At 39.9% G+C, this 15,531-nt stretch overlaps 1 protein-coding gene across 3 annotated transcripts in view; it reads left to right on the forward strand.

Annotated features, from left to right (window-relative positions):
- Positions 1–5,611: 5,611 nt before the first annotated feature.
- Positions 5,612–15,531, forward strand: part of RMDN3 (regulator of microtubule dynamics 3) — a 43,103-nt gene continuing 33,183 nt past the window's right edge. The window contains exons 1-5 of one of the 3 annotated variants that reach the window (XM_063289949.1): positions 5,612–5,694; positions 7,451–7,659; positions 12,170–12,365; positions 13,566–13,712; positions 14,729–14,996. In XM_063289949.1, the coding sequence (XP_063146019.1) occupies positions 7,458–7,659; positions 12,170–12,365; positions 13,566–13,712; positions 14,729–14,996 (813 nt within the window). In that variant the 5' untranslated portion in view covers positions 5,612–5,694; positions 7,451–7,457. Of the gene's footprint in view, positions 5,809–7,450; positions 7,660–12,169; positions 12,366–13,565; positions 13,713–14,728; positions 14,997–15,531 lie in introns of all 3 variants that reach the window. The other 2 variants (XM_063289947.1, XM_063289948.1) reach the window with 2 other exon arrangements.

Raw genomic sequence — 15,531 nt, forward strand, 5'->3', positions numbered from 1 at the left:
TTCATATAAAATCCTAGTTAGGATGTGAATGAGATAGATGGGTCACCAGCTGGGTGACTTTGAGCCAGTCACTCTCTCTCAGCCACAGGGTTGTTGTTATGGGGAAAATAGGAAGTGGGAGCATGAGTTATGTATGCTACTTTGAGTTGACAAAAAATAAAAGCGGGATAAATCAAATAAATAAATAAGCCCATAATGCTGGGAAATATGGAAGGAAGGAGAAGAGAATGACCAGCAGCAAGGTAGATGGACTTGGTTACAACAGCAATGAATACACCATTGAGAGACCTAAAAGGCCTGATTGAGGACAGATCATCCTGAAGAAAGTCTAAGAGTCAACACCTTGACAGCACTAAATCAACAATCAATGAATGGGTTTTTCCAGATGGGGGTCAACTGCAACATTAAATACTCTGAGCCTTCCATTCATCAAGAGCCAGTTTGGTCTAGTGGTTAAGGCGTCAGACTAGAAACCAGGAAGCAGTGAGTTCTAGTGCTGCCTTAGGCACAAAGCCAGTTGGATGACTTTGGGCCAGTCACTTCCTCTCAGCCCTAGGAAAGAGGCAATGGCAAACCATTTCTGAAACCTTGCCAAGAAAACTTCAGGGATTAGTCCAGGCAGCTGCCAGGAGTCAAGAATGACTCAAAGGCATGCGCGTGCGCGCGCGCGCACACACACACACACACTGATCAGTGAGGGCTGTCACTGGGTGCTTACTATCATCTTTTAATTTGGCTTCTTCCTGATACAGTCATGAGATTGTTGCAGACAGGGACTTTCATTGTTTAGTGAATATCATTGCTGAAGGGACAGCGTTACATCATATTGTGTTGATGAAGTAGTCTTGGAGACATGCTTAGCTCACTCTGCCTTCCTGCTCATGGTTCGCTGGCTTTGTGATAGGATATGATAACTGGGTAAAGGGACCACAATGGATAGGATTAGTGGCTTGCTACCCTGAAAAGTCTCAACATGGCTGTTCTTATTTTTATTTCATATTTTTTACAGTGGGTAAAGCAGCACAGAATGTTAGCTCGAGAAAGAGGAGTAGATCATCTGAAGTTTTTAAGAAAAATAATGGCCTTAGAGAGTCATCCTGATGTTTGTGCAGAAGTCTACAGAAGTTTGCAAAGAAACTTATGGTGATTGTTTGCTGTGAGGTCATGATTTATCTACCAGAAAGGAAAAATAAAATACAAATAAAACTATTATTCACTTGGAAAAAAGCTACAAAATGCAAATCATCTAAGAAAAACAGTTATCTTTCAGTGTCTATTTGTATTATAAATGCCTTTAAATGAAAATGCAATATGTAAATCCTCAAAGTTAAGTTTGTTTTGTTTTCAGAGGCTCCTCATAATGTGAAGCCCTAAGCTGTAGCTTACTTACCTTTGTCTAAAACTGACACTGCAGGCAAGTAAGGAAATGCTAAGCCTAGCATTATGGAAAGCCTGGTAGCTAAGTCTTTGGAGAAAGGAGGGTGTGGCCTCCAGATCTAACAATGCTTAAAGCAGGTTTAATGTTGTATATAATTCCTCTTAAATTGCTTGCAGATAACTTTTTAAAAAGTAGAAATACCTCACTTTGCAAGTGTGGTCATTTAAAAACATCTCCCTGTAAAAGTAGAGGGACGTTTTAGGAGGTGGAGAGGAATTAGTATGGGTAGGCCCAGTGGTGTGCTGGTAAATATTTAACAGCCTAGCTGTGCTGTTGGCCCCAAACAGCTGACCAGCATGCCCTTGCCATGGCTGAGCTCTGCTCTCAACTGGTGTGCAAAATTCCAAAAAATTTAACCATCGTCTCTCATGGTAAAAGCCAGCTCCAGCACAGCATTGGGTAGGCCCCACCTATCCCCCATCCCCTCGTCTAGGAGCCTAGGTTGTGTGAAGCCCCATGTAGCTGGCAAGGCCAAGGAAGTAAGAATGACACAAATTTTAGTAAATTATCTTTACATACTAGACAGGGATAAATATAGAATATGGGAGTCTATAAGAGGAATTTCCCAGCTTCAGAGTGAGTTAATTAAGGAGAGTCTCTTTGAGGTTGTGTTGCCATATCTGACATCATATTTTAACTGACTCACCCTCAGCTCTCCCGCAGTCTCTCACAGGAGGAGAGATCTGTGCTTTGATACGAAATTAGGAGATGATGAACTTCTGAGGAAGAACTCCCAACTGGCTCTCCAGTTACCTTGTTGACAGGTAAAGTAGTAAACATGTTCATTCTAGTAGCATCCTGCAAGCCTTGAAAACGTGTTCTGCTGTACTTCAGAAATAATTTGAAAAAGGTGCTTCAGGGTATGCAAGAATGCAAATGTAGTACCTGTATGCATGCCTTTAAAGCAGCTACATCTTTTCTTAGGACTGCACTGCTGGTCTCTGTGGCTGTCATGTGAAAAAGGCTGCTGTTTGGCAAGGTGAAAAATTTGGGGACAAGTAGCTGACCAGCCCATCCATGCATGTGCAGAACAGGAGGATATATAATCCCAGCCAACCAATAAACTTCTTTTCTCCAAAACTCCTGCACGAATGATGTTAACAGTACTTGGTATTGTAATGAAACATTTGCAACCCAAAAACTAAGCTTGGAAAACTCCAACAGGGCAAGATGTCAACCCTAAGATATACATTATTGTGATTAATTAAGATATTGCTATGTCCCCTTTGACCCTTTCAATAGGTATGGAATATAATACCATTTAGTAAGCACACAAACCAATTATGTACTTGCATTTAAACCGAACAGTGAAAACTTAACCTTTAGCACCTCCCCAATTTCCTTCCTTTGGTCCTTGTAAACTGTCACTTGGAGGGCAAGGGACACATATGTGCATGCATAGCTGACCAGGAACTTGTCTTTACAAAAAGCTAAATGGAGAGCAAGGGTAACAGAACACATCCCCTCCAGCAGCCAACACCCAGGTAAGCAAGGATTAACACCAGGCAAACAACCAAGCAGAAAACAATATCCCATTCAAGGAACTAGCAAGGAAAAAACCACAGCCCCACCAACACTGGCAGGGCAAGCTACTGTATACAAACAGGGAGCAAACCCCACGTTCACTAGCACTGATGAGGTTACCTAGTTGGGTAATGAAATGTCTGCAAGCAAACAACCAAGCTCAGAGAGCACTAAGGACTTCACAGTTCAACCCTGAGCTACATATATTCTACTGAAATAAAGAATTTACAGTTACTTGGCATTTGCATAATGGCAACTGGAAATAAAATGTTCCAGAGGAAGAATTGCTGTTACTGTAGCATCACAACAGGTAACAGGTTTGGGAGGCAAGATTTGCTGCCTTGCAAGCTGGAAGCAATGACAGTGTCCCAACTCAACCAGTCCTGTCACACTATTGCTACTGAACAGCTAGTGTTCAGAGACATATGGCTTCTGAACTAGAGACATTGTGACAAGAAAGAATTAAAAGACCTCTCATCTTGACTGTATCCCATGTCATTGCAGATTTCTTGCTTTGGTAACATTTGCACATGAAACAAATAACAAAAGGCTGAAACATGCTTTAAGGTACAGCTCTGAAAATGGCATAGTGAAGTGCTTGCTGGAAATTAGAGGTAGGTAAACAGCTCTAGCATGCCCAATTGCACTACCATTTTTAGGGTCAAATGAATCCAGACACAGGAAGTGTAGGAACTATCTTCCATTTGTTTATTGAAATACAACCATTTGTGGATCGGACTGAAGCAACAGCAGGGAGACTGTTGTTTAACATATTCTACACGGTCCATACTTTCAAGGTATATCACATGTTATCCAGTGGAGATGCCACACAGCTGGAGAAGGTACAAGATCAAAAATTGTGACCAGAAAAAAAGCCTATGAGGAAGAGCTAAGGACTAATCACCCTGAATGCTACAACTACATTTTAATGACTTGTCTCATTTCTAGGGTTTCAGGATTAAAAAATAGCAAAGTAGTGAGTGTGTGGAACACCCATAAATGTTAGCTCAAGGTTAATATTGGTATGCATGTCTTGTCTCATTCAGCTTTGAGGTTATAATGCCAGCCCCCTAAATTCTAGATCCAGAATAGTTTAAAGCTAACCTTATGCATACTTATCTGTAAGACCCATTTAATTTACTAGGAATTCTGCATTCTAATGGCAAGAACTTTATAAGAAATCCACAAGGATGTTATGGGGATCATGGAAACAGGGATGTGGCTTAATTTATTTATGCTCTAATATTACTTTCACAAAAGAAGATGTGCTGGCAACTCTACCCAAGTTTTAGCAATACAATCCAAGCTATGATTTATTGTCCAGATACAATCTTTAATATCCTTTAAGACCTAACTTTAAACTCCCACTGCCTTGATCCTCTATTATTCCTTCACTGATACCAAAAGGACAACAAATAATAATCTGAAGCCTTGCTGCAGAATCATTTCCTTTCCCATTCAGCTCTACAGATCTATCTAATTAAATCTATCCTGTTTGCTTTCACCAACTGATCCTGCGTCATCAGTAAGACCTGACAGACCAAAAGGAGATTTCTAATAGCACTAAATGGAATGCTCACAGTCTTAAACTATGGTTTTACATCATGCTGTTTTATTAGTTGAGCATGAAACAAAGCCATTTTTAAAACAACAATCATTTGGTAACCAGAAAGTATTTCAGAAGTTTAAACAAATAGCAAAAATAGAAGAGCTGAAAAATCTTACTTCATGACATGTAATTTATTTGTCTCAATCATATGCTAAATACTATACTGAACATTAACAAAGAAACTTTTCCTACTCAGAGTTATTACAATAAAAATGTAAGAAAAGCTTTTGTTGGCTTCCAGCAAATGTTTGGACAAATATGCAGGTTGGTGTAAACCCAGTCAGGACCTGTGAAGCAATTACACTGCTTAGCATAAACAATAAAACTGGATTGTGGTGTCATGCACAGCTTTGCTTACAATTCTATGGCCCAAAAGAATGGTGGGAAAAGATACCAATATTGCCTCTGTAGAAAACACATTTTTTAGCTTTGTTTTGAATAAATACGCATGTTATGTGTGTGCTAGTGTGTGTGTGTGTGCACGTGCATGTATGTGTATGTATATGTATATGTATAAACAGTTGCTCTGAGGCAGATCACTTTTCACAAATTAGTATTACTTAAGGTTTCCCAAAGTTTGGAGATACCTTATTATTTAATTAAACTTGAAGTGGATATCTGATGTGATCAAATGAGTCTTATATTATTTAAAAATTCTTCCTCCTTCAAATATAGCAATCTGGTAGCACCTTTTCTGACTAACAAGTTTTATTAAAAGCTGCAGCTCACTTGATCAAATGCAACATACGCTTTCATAAATCTACCGGTATTAAACTAGCTCTAAATACAAGTATGCAGATGTGTAAGCTATAACACCTAAAAAGTGAATGCAAAGGCTCGCGCGTATATATTTAGCACACTCACTTCTCCCATCCTTCCCACTTTCTCCTCTCTTCCTCATTGGCTCCTTAAACACATGCTTTGAAACAAACGGATTTACGAAATAGAGGCGTGGCCGTGCGTCAATTCTCCGCGCCACTTTTTTTTTTTTAAAGTAGGGAAAGAAATTGGTTTGCAAAGGGACGGGCAAAGTTGAAAGGCGAAGCCCAGCGGCGGAGCAGGGCGATGATATCATTCTAATGCGACTACAGGGGAGGGAGTGGTGCGGCTTCAGAGCAGGAAGGTGAATGGGGAAAGATGCGGTGGACGGTGGCCGCATGAGAACGTACCACGCAGGAAGCGAAGCGGTGTTGGGGATACTTAAATTGCGCGGTGAGAGTTCCGCTTCTTTTCCCTGGTAGCTCCCTTTGTTTGGCTTGACTCAGCTCGCTTTATTTCTCCACAAGGCCCTTCTGTGTGTGTCTGCCTTCAGACGTAAACTTCACTGAGTTCACTGAGATTGCTCTTCGATAACCGTTCCTACGATTGTAGGGCAGAAAGGCATGTGGTCAGAGGGCATACGCGATCCGTCTCGATGGCGACACTAGACGCCTTGCTTTTTCGCGTGTGAACAGGCTAACACGGCTCCTCCCTCTCCTTCGGAAATGCAGAACCAATTGCATTGGGGAGGCGATGGGAGCCAACGATTCCCCCGACACGTGTGCTCCCGTGGGGTTCGCCACGGTGCGCTGTTTCCCGTTGTCTCTGAGGAGATCATACGGGTGGCGTGGGTGATGTGATGGTCAAGTCCCTTTATGTTTAAGAAGGGAAATGTCATTGCTTGCTAGCGGCTTGACATAGGTTTCAGTTCTCCTAAGCTCCGCGGGCAACATCTGAATTTCTGTCTCAAACATACCCGGTGACTGGGCTGTTCACATTTCGTTCTCCACCACGCCGGACGCAGGGATCCACCTGTCGAGGTCCTTTATTTCACAGGATTGTATTGATCATGATTGATTGATTATGTACCATCAAGTCGTTTTCGATTCCTAGCGACCACATAGATAGATTTTCTCCATGAGTATTGACCATAAATAAGGGAAACATACACGTGCATGTAAGTGACAGTTGTACTGTTGGTTTCATTGGTGTGCACATTGACTTGGAAAATTTGGCCTGCAAAGAAAAATGTGGATACAGTTCTTTGAAATGTTGCAAACTCTGAGGATACAGTAGGTCCTGCAACTTGCTTTGAAGTGGAAACGTTAGAGTAGTTGCTTAGCTTGTCATTTTGTAGTGTAGGAAGACACATGAAGCTTTTTAATTGGAAACTCCATTCTTGTACAGATGCTCCCCAGGTTGTATAAGACCCGACTTACATAAATTGAACTGCATGCAACTGTTTTTATAAGACACACATAATTTTAAAGATGTGTAAAAAAATGTGTAATGCATACATCCAAAGCAATAGGGGGTATAGATGAATACAGCAGAGTGAAACCTTCCTTAAGATAGGCAGCAACTCCTACAAGAGACTAAAAGGTGGAGGCTTTCATTTATCCATTTGTCAGTCATCCCTTGAGAAATCTGTGAGTTTGGTTTGGGGAGAAGAAGCTTGGTCAGGTTCCAATTTATGCAAAAATCAGGTTATACAAAGCTTTCCAGAACTGGTATGTAAGTTGGGGAGTGCCAAGTCACATGATTTTCAATATCCAGTATCTTCAAACTGTATCCTGTCTTCAAGCAATTATTTATTTATTTGTAAGTCTAAACTTTAAAGAAATGTTCTGATATTTTCTCAGAGTAAAACCTAACTCTAGTGCAATTAAGCAAGAAATTGCCATTGAGGTTACAAAGCATCACTATGTTTATTTTTAAAACAATCTACTGTCAAGTGTACATGGTTGAGACAGTGAAAGTTATGCTGCCATGTGCTGTCCTTAAAAAATACTTAAGAGAAAATTTGAAGTATTTTAGGTTCACATGGGTTACTTTTAATATGATACGATGTAGGTCTTTCTCCTGCATGGGCTAAACCTGTTCTATTTAATTTACTTCAGATGAATCATGCCCAAAGCAGGGGTCTTTCGTGTAGGACTTGGTGCAGTTCTGGGAGCAGCTGCAGGAATAGGTCTCATCTTTTACTTCTACAAACAGAAGAGAAAGAAGTCCAGTCAGAAAAGCAACTCAAGATATCCAAATGTACATTGTCAGCAAAATGCTATGTACCTTCAGGATCATACTGAAACCCTTCAGCCTTATAATCAGGGTAAGTTGGTGATTAATGTATTTTGCGTTTCTATTTATTCAAGACTGCACTTATTCAAAATAGTAAGAGGTTGTCTTAGATCATTATTCCTCATTGAATTTGAAATTCAGTGCCAATATTCCCTGCTCCTTTGCTTAATTCCTTTTTTTTATAAGAATTTTATTAGATTTCAGACAAAGATAAAAACTACAGAAAAACAAAAAAGCTACAAAGAAAATTTTTTAAAAAAGTGTGAAAACACAAGATACTTTTTTTTAAAAAGTTACAAAAAGAGGTGACTTCTGACTTTTAACAGCAAGGATATACAGCATTCTTCCACAATCAATCCCTTACCCTATATTAAACCAAAATCACATTATTTCTATAAATCATTCCATTGGTACAATATAAAAATCACTAAATACAATTGCTCCCTCCCCTTATGTTAAAAGAAGGCCCGCCTCCTGGCGGGGTCCAGGAGGTGGGCCTTCTCTGCAGTAGCTCCCGCCCTTTGGAACATTCTTCCCCCAGAAGTGAGATTGGCCTCCTCTCTTCTGGACTTCAGGAAACGATTGAAGACCTGGCCTTGTCACCATGCCTGGAGTGGGGAGAGGAAGAGCCACTCTTGGGGTTGGTTGGCTCCCTAGTCCTGCAGAGGCCGGTCTTGTTCCCCTTTGGGTGGTATTAGATCTGCCATTACTTGGATCTCATTACATGTTATATTTATTGATATTGATATTTATGGATTAATGATATTATTTATGATTTTATTGAATTTTAAACTGTTTTATTGTAAACCGCCCAGAGTCCCCTGTATGAGGGAGATGGGCGGTGATAAAAATATGATAGATAGGTAGGTAAGTAGGTAGGTAGATAGATAGATAGATAGATAGATAGATAGATAGATAGATAGATAAGCCTCCTAATCAACCTCCCACTGCAAGGATAACATTTATTTAATTATTTCCTTCCTACTACTAATCTATACATTCCTGTCTACTATAATAAAGATCAAACTAAAAAAATATATAAATTGCCTGCCATTGTAATTAATAATACAACAATTATAATAATCTTAATCATATTAAACACAAAACCAAACATTTATTGTTTCTTTTTTTATACCTTAATCATCTTAATCCAAATCGTTAAAGATAAATGAAATCAACCAGACTGTAAAAGCAATCCAGTTAAATATTCTTCAAACCTTACCCCACTTCAAAATAAACCAGAGCATTTACATATCCCCACAATGCACACAGAGCATTTTTCATGAAGAAATCAAACAGCCCAACTGCCCCCCTCAAAAACTCTGACTTCTTTTCAGGAGACCTCCCATACATAATGACCCCTTCTTTTCCATAGCATTCCATCAAAAAGACAATTTCATTTGTGGCTTGCAACTTGATCTCTCCCTTAAATTTCTTCAACTTGACTGTCCAATCTTCATCCAGCATTTCAACAGAAGCCCCAATCTCACTGTTAGAAGAAACATTTATATCGCTGTTAAATTCTTCAATTTCATCCACAGCATCCCCAACCAGATGACACATTTTAAACCTCATGTTTTTCACAATGTCCTGAATGCCTTGCATAATACATTTATCTTTAAAGCTCTACATGGCATGGGTCCAGGTTACCTGAGGGACCATCTCATCCCCATTACATCAACCCGTCCCACCTGATCATGCAGAGAGGGCATGTTGCAGACCCCGACGGTAAAGGAGTTTTGTTTGGCAGGGTCCAGGAAGCAGTCCTTCTCTGCAGTGGCCCCTGCCCTGTGGAACATCCTACCACCAGAGGTGAGGCTAGCGCCATCGCTCCTGACCTTCCGGAAGACCCTGAAGACCTGGCTCTGCCACCGTGCTTGGGGCAGGGAGGGGAGTAGTTATTCTGGGGGATGACTGGCATCTTAGAGTACTCCTCACATACATACAAACTGAATTCAATCTTTTATTGCCATTTGATTTTTATTTTTTATTTTATATTTATATGTTGTATTTGTATCTAGATTTTGTATACTATTTATGACTATTGCTTTTAACTTGTTAGCTTTATTGTAAACCGCCCAGAGTCCCTCTTCTGGGGGGAGATGGGCAGTGGCAAAATTAGATAGATAGATAGATAGATAGATAGATAGATAGATAAGATAAGAAAGAAGAGCTTGGCAGGAATTAGAAAGCATCTATTTAAAGCTTCGATGGAAGTCAGAAAAAGTCTGATCGAAATCCTCCATGTATCACGGAGCAGATTATGGCGCCCCCTAGGAGTGAAAGTGGAAGATAATAGAAAAATTTCAGAATGTGTTTACACAAGTGAGAGTAAGATAACAGACACTTCCCCAGGGAAAGTAGCAGCAGAAAACTGGAAGTTCAAAACAGCAGATTCAACATGTAGGGAAATGCTAATATCTTTAAATTTGTCCTGACAAGCAGGAACCACTCCAAGACAAGGAATAAGCCTCTAGTGTTTTATTACTGCCACAGTAGACAGAAGATCCTACCAAACTGAAGAAGCGTGAGAAAACCCATACAGATAAACCCCAAAAGTCAAGGCGGGTCTGTTCTGTGTCTCTTTGAATGACAGCTCAAATTCTCGCTACTACGCATGCGTTTTCCCCCCTGGATAGGGGCCCCTCCTGTTCACCATCAGTGCTCATGACAAAATTTAGTAGAAAAATAATAACAGGGAGACAATTATGTACTCTCAACCCTCTTTAGTATTTGAATGGAAAGCAAAGTCCAAAACTTAAAAAAAAAAATTAAGAAATTAATCACAAAAATAATGATAACCACCAAGAGAACTGGTTTCTCCTTGCTGTAAAAAGCCTCTCTTAGGGCATGCATACTTAAAAGAAAAATAAATTGGGTGATTTAGAAATGGGGTGGCTGGTCTTAATGTCCCTTTAAGGCTGCAGTGCGGCTTGGAAATGGTGACATCCCAGCCTCCCAGCTGCTCTTACCAGTTGAACGTGAACACTGTTTGCAATCTTCTGGCTCCAAGCAGCTGTCCAGAGGACAGATGGCTGATTCTGAGTGTTTTCCTTTCTCTGGAAAAACACTCCTGGGCTTCAGGAAAGACCTGCCTGAGCCTGAAAAAATTGCCGCGTTGTCAGTTCTGCCCGTGGAGCCCGTGGGCACAGCTGTTCAAACCGCCACGTCCCCATGAGAAGTCTACTTTGCTTAATTCCATTGTAAATATGATTTGAGACCATGATCCCTTTGTTCTCCTAAAAAAATCATGAATTCTATTCTGATTATTTTAAAATCATTTCAACAGTACACACAGGGCTTTTTTGTATGATTAGGAACATAACAAAGTATTTCTGTTATATGTTAGGTTTAATGCATGAAGATTCTTCTTCCATGCCACTTACCAGAAAAATAAAGGCTGTTTACTGAGATGCCAACTTCCTGTTTTTCAGTGTTATCAGAATTATTATGAGATACATTGTTCTTAGACTTGGGTTTTGATTTCTCAGTTCAGACACATTTCCCTGGGTCTGTGTGTGAAATGTCTGTATCTATGTGTGAAATTGGTCTCTCTCTTGCTGCTTGAGTGAATCCCAAGAGTTCTGGCAAGTAACATCCATAATAAAAAATTGTAAAAATAAACAAAATAGATAGAGGCATTAGTTTTACATCAGATAGCATCAACCCACACCTCAGTGTTCAAAGGCCCTTCAGAATAAAGTCCTTTGAAAGCTTGATTGACTTCTGAAATGAAACCAGTTGTTGCCAATCTGATCTTCAGGGGGAGGCTTCTCCATAGGGCAGGGACCACCAGCTATAAAATACTGTCCCCAGGCTCCTCAGCTCCCATGGAACAGCAACCCACAGCATTCCTACTTGGGCAAACATATAAGACAGGTCAGTTCTACCTGGAGAATGTGGCTGTTCAAGAACCTAGAAGCCAAGCCATCTAGGGATTTAATAGTCTCTACTGGCAACCAGGGTAGTACCAGCAGTAACAGTGTAATTCAGTAATGACTCTCAACAGTCAGCACTACTGTGCCTAAACAAAGACAAGAGTCAACAGCCTTCAGCTATGTGCATGGGGCCCAAGATTACGTAGGACAAGCCCATGGTCACTGTGGAACTCCTGATCCCTGTCAGATGTCCTGCCTAGGGCATGAAAATTGAGGTCCCTCAGCACTAATATCCATAGAAACTCCCCTGCCAGCCCTGCAACAAGATCCATCAGCTCATGAAGGGATCCTGCCTTAGGGCAGGCAGTACACGAGCAGGATCCCTATCCTGTCCTTACATACCAGCCGAACACAGAGGTATTCACACCCCATCAGCCCCAGAAGTATGTTACACAGAAATTAAATTGATATTTGTTTATAGTAGATTGATTAAGAAATAACTGGACATAAAACTAGGCTCCAGGGCCAGTCAATCAAAGGCATGTATGCAGCTCTGGGTTTTGTCCACATTATCTAGAATTTCAAGCGTTAACCACTAGCAGCAGTATTGTGCAGTACAGGTGAAGTAACTTTTTTGTAATTGCTTCATTTTTCTCACACTAGTTCCATGGATGAGACCAGAACCAGTGGAGGGTGGTGATAGTGTTCCATATACATCTCTTCTAACACATGAAGAGCAGGCTGAAGTCCTGAACCGCCTTGATTTGGTGCTCCGAAGCCTTATAGAGCTACGGCGTGAAGTGGAAGAATTACGGAATAGCCTACAGACTTTAGCTGGAGGAATTATTGGAGAAGTCAGGTTTGTATCAGCTTTTCTCAGATTCCAGGCTGCAGAAGATTCCAGGTTGAACCTTTTCTGCTTAGGTTAGGGGAATACATTGATGACTCTTAGACATTATGCTTATTCTGTCAGTCAGTCTAATCATACCCAGTTGGGTTTGATAGCCCTTGCTGAATTCAGCTTTTAGCTCTTCTTATCCTTTCTTTCATTGTAAAGTCATTACTTCGGTGGTCTGCAAGCTTCTTTGCTTCCTTTGCTTCATTTAAATCTTAAGAGTCAAAATCGTAAAGGGATGCTTCCCATTGGGCTTTTATTCTATGTTTATTATTAAATTTATATACCTCCCATCTCATTATAAAAGTGACTCCCCTGTTGCAGCTCTCCTGTCATTACTATGCCAGAGTTCTGCCCTTGAGAAGTTATTGGAGAATGTTTTGTTTCCCTGAAGAAATTTGGAGAAGTTGCCCCCTCATTTTTTTTTCTGCTCAAACAACTATTGAATTGCAAATGACTTACTTTACTTAAATTAACTAACTTTAGCTGGCCAGCAGGTGATGAACATTTCTGAAAGCCAGAGCAGGATCTTCAGGGAGTTTCCCACTCGTTATTTGTGTTGGATGCAAGCATAGCATTTCACAGAGTCTGATCATTTTCTGGGTTTATCTGATGTTGAAGACTCAGAGAACAGATGATATGCTTGTAATCCTAAATCATGATGAGCACTTTTGGGAAGCAATTGTTTCCATAGTATAATGAGAATACAGTCATAAAGGCAAGTTATTATTTAAAAAATCTTCTGGGAATATTTCCCTAGAATATTGGAAGGGTTTTTCTCAGTGGTGGCAACCTGTCCCAGTGGTCTAGGTCACATTCCTGTTCTTGTGTTCTGCTGCCAATTGAAGAATTTTCTTTTCATATAAGCACATGCCCTTCCTGTTTAATTTTATTTGCTGACCATGGCCATTTTGTAGGTATCTTAACTATTATATATGTGTTTTAATAGTTGTGTTTATATTTTGTAAGCTACATTCCCATTTGTGAAGGGGAAAAGCAGAGCATACATTTCTTAAATTAAACATGTCTGTTTTGGAGTTGGACTCATTTGAATTGCACTGAACAGTCAACAAAAAATCATTTGGATAGTTAGGCAAAAGGAGGGGAAAATGGACCGTGGAATATCATAAGGTTCCGCTGTCATGCCAATCTCTAACCTTGCAGGTCCCATCTAGAAGAAAGCCAAAAGGTTATTCGGCGGCGGCGTTTTATATATCCCAGAGAAAGAAGCGATTCTACAGGATCCAGCTCAATATATTTCACAGCCAGCTCAGGAGCAGTCAACACAGATGATGGAGAAAGTGAGGGGGGGTAAGGAACATTTAGTTTTAGAGCAAGGAATAGTTAAATGTAATATAGGCTGATCAAGAGAACAAGGCAGTAGTAAAACATTTAATTTGCATTTGCTGTCAAAACATCAAGGGTAAGGCTGAAAATGAGAATTATGAGCCTTTTTTTGGTCCCTTTGGGTCAGTCTTCATTTCTGGAAATTGCTTGGACAACCTGGCAGCATTTTGGAAGTGATTTGCCCTTGCCTCCTTCCTAGGACTGAGAGAGAGTGATCGGTCCAAAGTAACCCAGCTGGCTTTGTGCCTAAGGCAGGACTAGAACTCTCAGTATCCCAGTTTCTAGCTCAGTGCCTTTAACCTACATCAAACTGGCTTTTAAGATTAATTAATGTTAATATTAACATTTTAATATTAAGGAATCCTAATATTTTAGGTGTATTTTTCTGATACATCTTGGTCGTATATTCAGTGGGTATCAGAGTGATAATCATGTATGCATGTTGTGGCTCAGAAATAGTAGTTCCAAGTAACGCTTTGAGGCAATTAGTACTTAATATCTTTATGTCTCCTTTTGACATATTAGCTACATTCCCATGCAGGGTAAGCTACGAGTTTCCAGAAGACTTACAACTGAATCAATTACATGTTTGTATATACCACACATTTGTGCCCACTAGGCTCATTCTGCTTGGGCCAACATCTGGATTTTCAAACTAGGACTACTCACATGCTCTTTAACAGCCCAGGATTTATAACTCAGGAGCAAGTGTTGGTTTGTCATCTTCATTTAAGGAACAAAAAAAGCCAAGAACCCAGATTCAAATCATATTACCTTTCAGTTTTTCATTAGTTTAGTGGTATGTGTAATGTGGTAGGAGCCAGTTAGAATGAGTGGGATACACTGCTTGCTCATGGTGAGCTCCAATTCCCCAAGTCCTGCTTTATTGTTGAATATGAATTTAGACATCGGTTGTTTGATTTTTAAATTCTGCATGTGCTTGACACCATGGTAGTGTAAATACTGTGTTTTCTTTAAAGCTATACTACAGCCAATGCTGAATCAGATTATGATAGGGAATCTGATAAAGAGAGTGATGAAGGAGAAGATGAAATCAGCTGTGAAACTGTTAGAACTGCAAGGAGAGATTCCCTGGACCTTGTCAATGAAGATGAAGCAGTGTTGAGTTTGGATACCGCTTCAGAAGAAGAACTTGCTCAGTTGCTACACCAAGCAGATCACTTACACAGAGGAACTGACCAGGAGAAGAGAGAAGGATTCCAACTACTGCTTAACAATAAACTTGTGGTAAACTTCACTCTTAACTGCTTTTTCTGAAATAAGTGTGTATTGAGTTAACATGCAGAGAAGGATAGAGGAGTTGCGCAAAGTCTTGCCTAAATCATACTGATAAATGAGCCCAAATATCTAAATGCAAACTAACCTATGTTAGTTTGCTTCCTTGTAAGCAATTAGAATCCTCAAAACTCCTGAGACTTGGCCTAATTTAAGAGTATCAAATTACATTTGCTTCCTGTAAATTAAATAATTTAGTAGTAAATATTCCAAGGTTGATAAAGTAAAATTTGAGCATCTCTATGTCAATAGCAAAGCTGTCATCAGACTTATTTTCCCACTAAAGACAATTGTTCTTCAGAGTTATATATCCAAGCCTGTGTTACATCTCCAAAAAGGATATTTGTTAATCTTTAAGATGCACCAGATTTTTAGTGTATTTACTGTATTAACATAAGCAGGAAAAATAGTTAACTACTTAGGGTAATAGTTCCCAAGTTTTTTTTACAGAGAAGGAAACTTACCTTCAAAATTTTGCTTTTGTTCC

This window comes from Candoia aspera, chromosome 1 (assembly GCF_035149785.1).
Source record: "Candoia aspera isolate rCanAsp1 chromosome 1, rCanAsp1.hap2, whole genome shotgun sequence".
In the NCBI taxonomy this organism is placed as follows: domain Eukaryota; kingdom Metazoa; phylum Chordata; class Lepidosauria; order Squamata; family Boidae; genus Candoia; species Candoia aspera.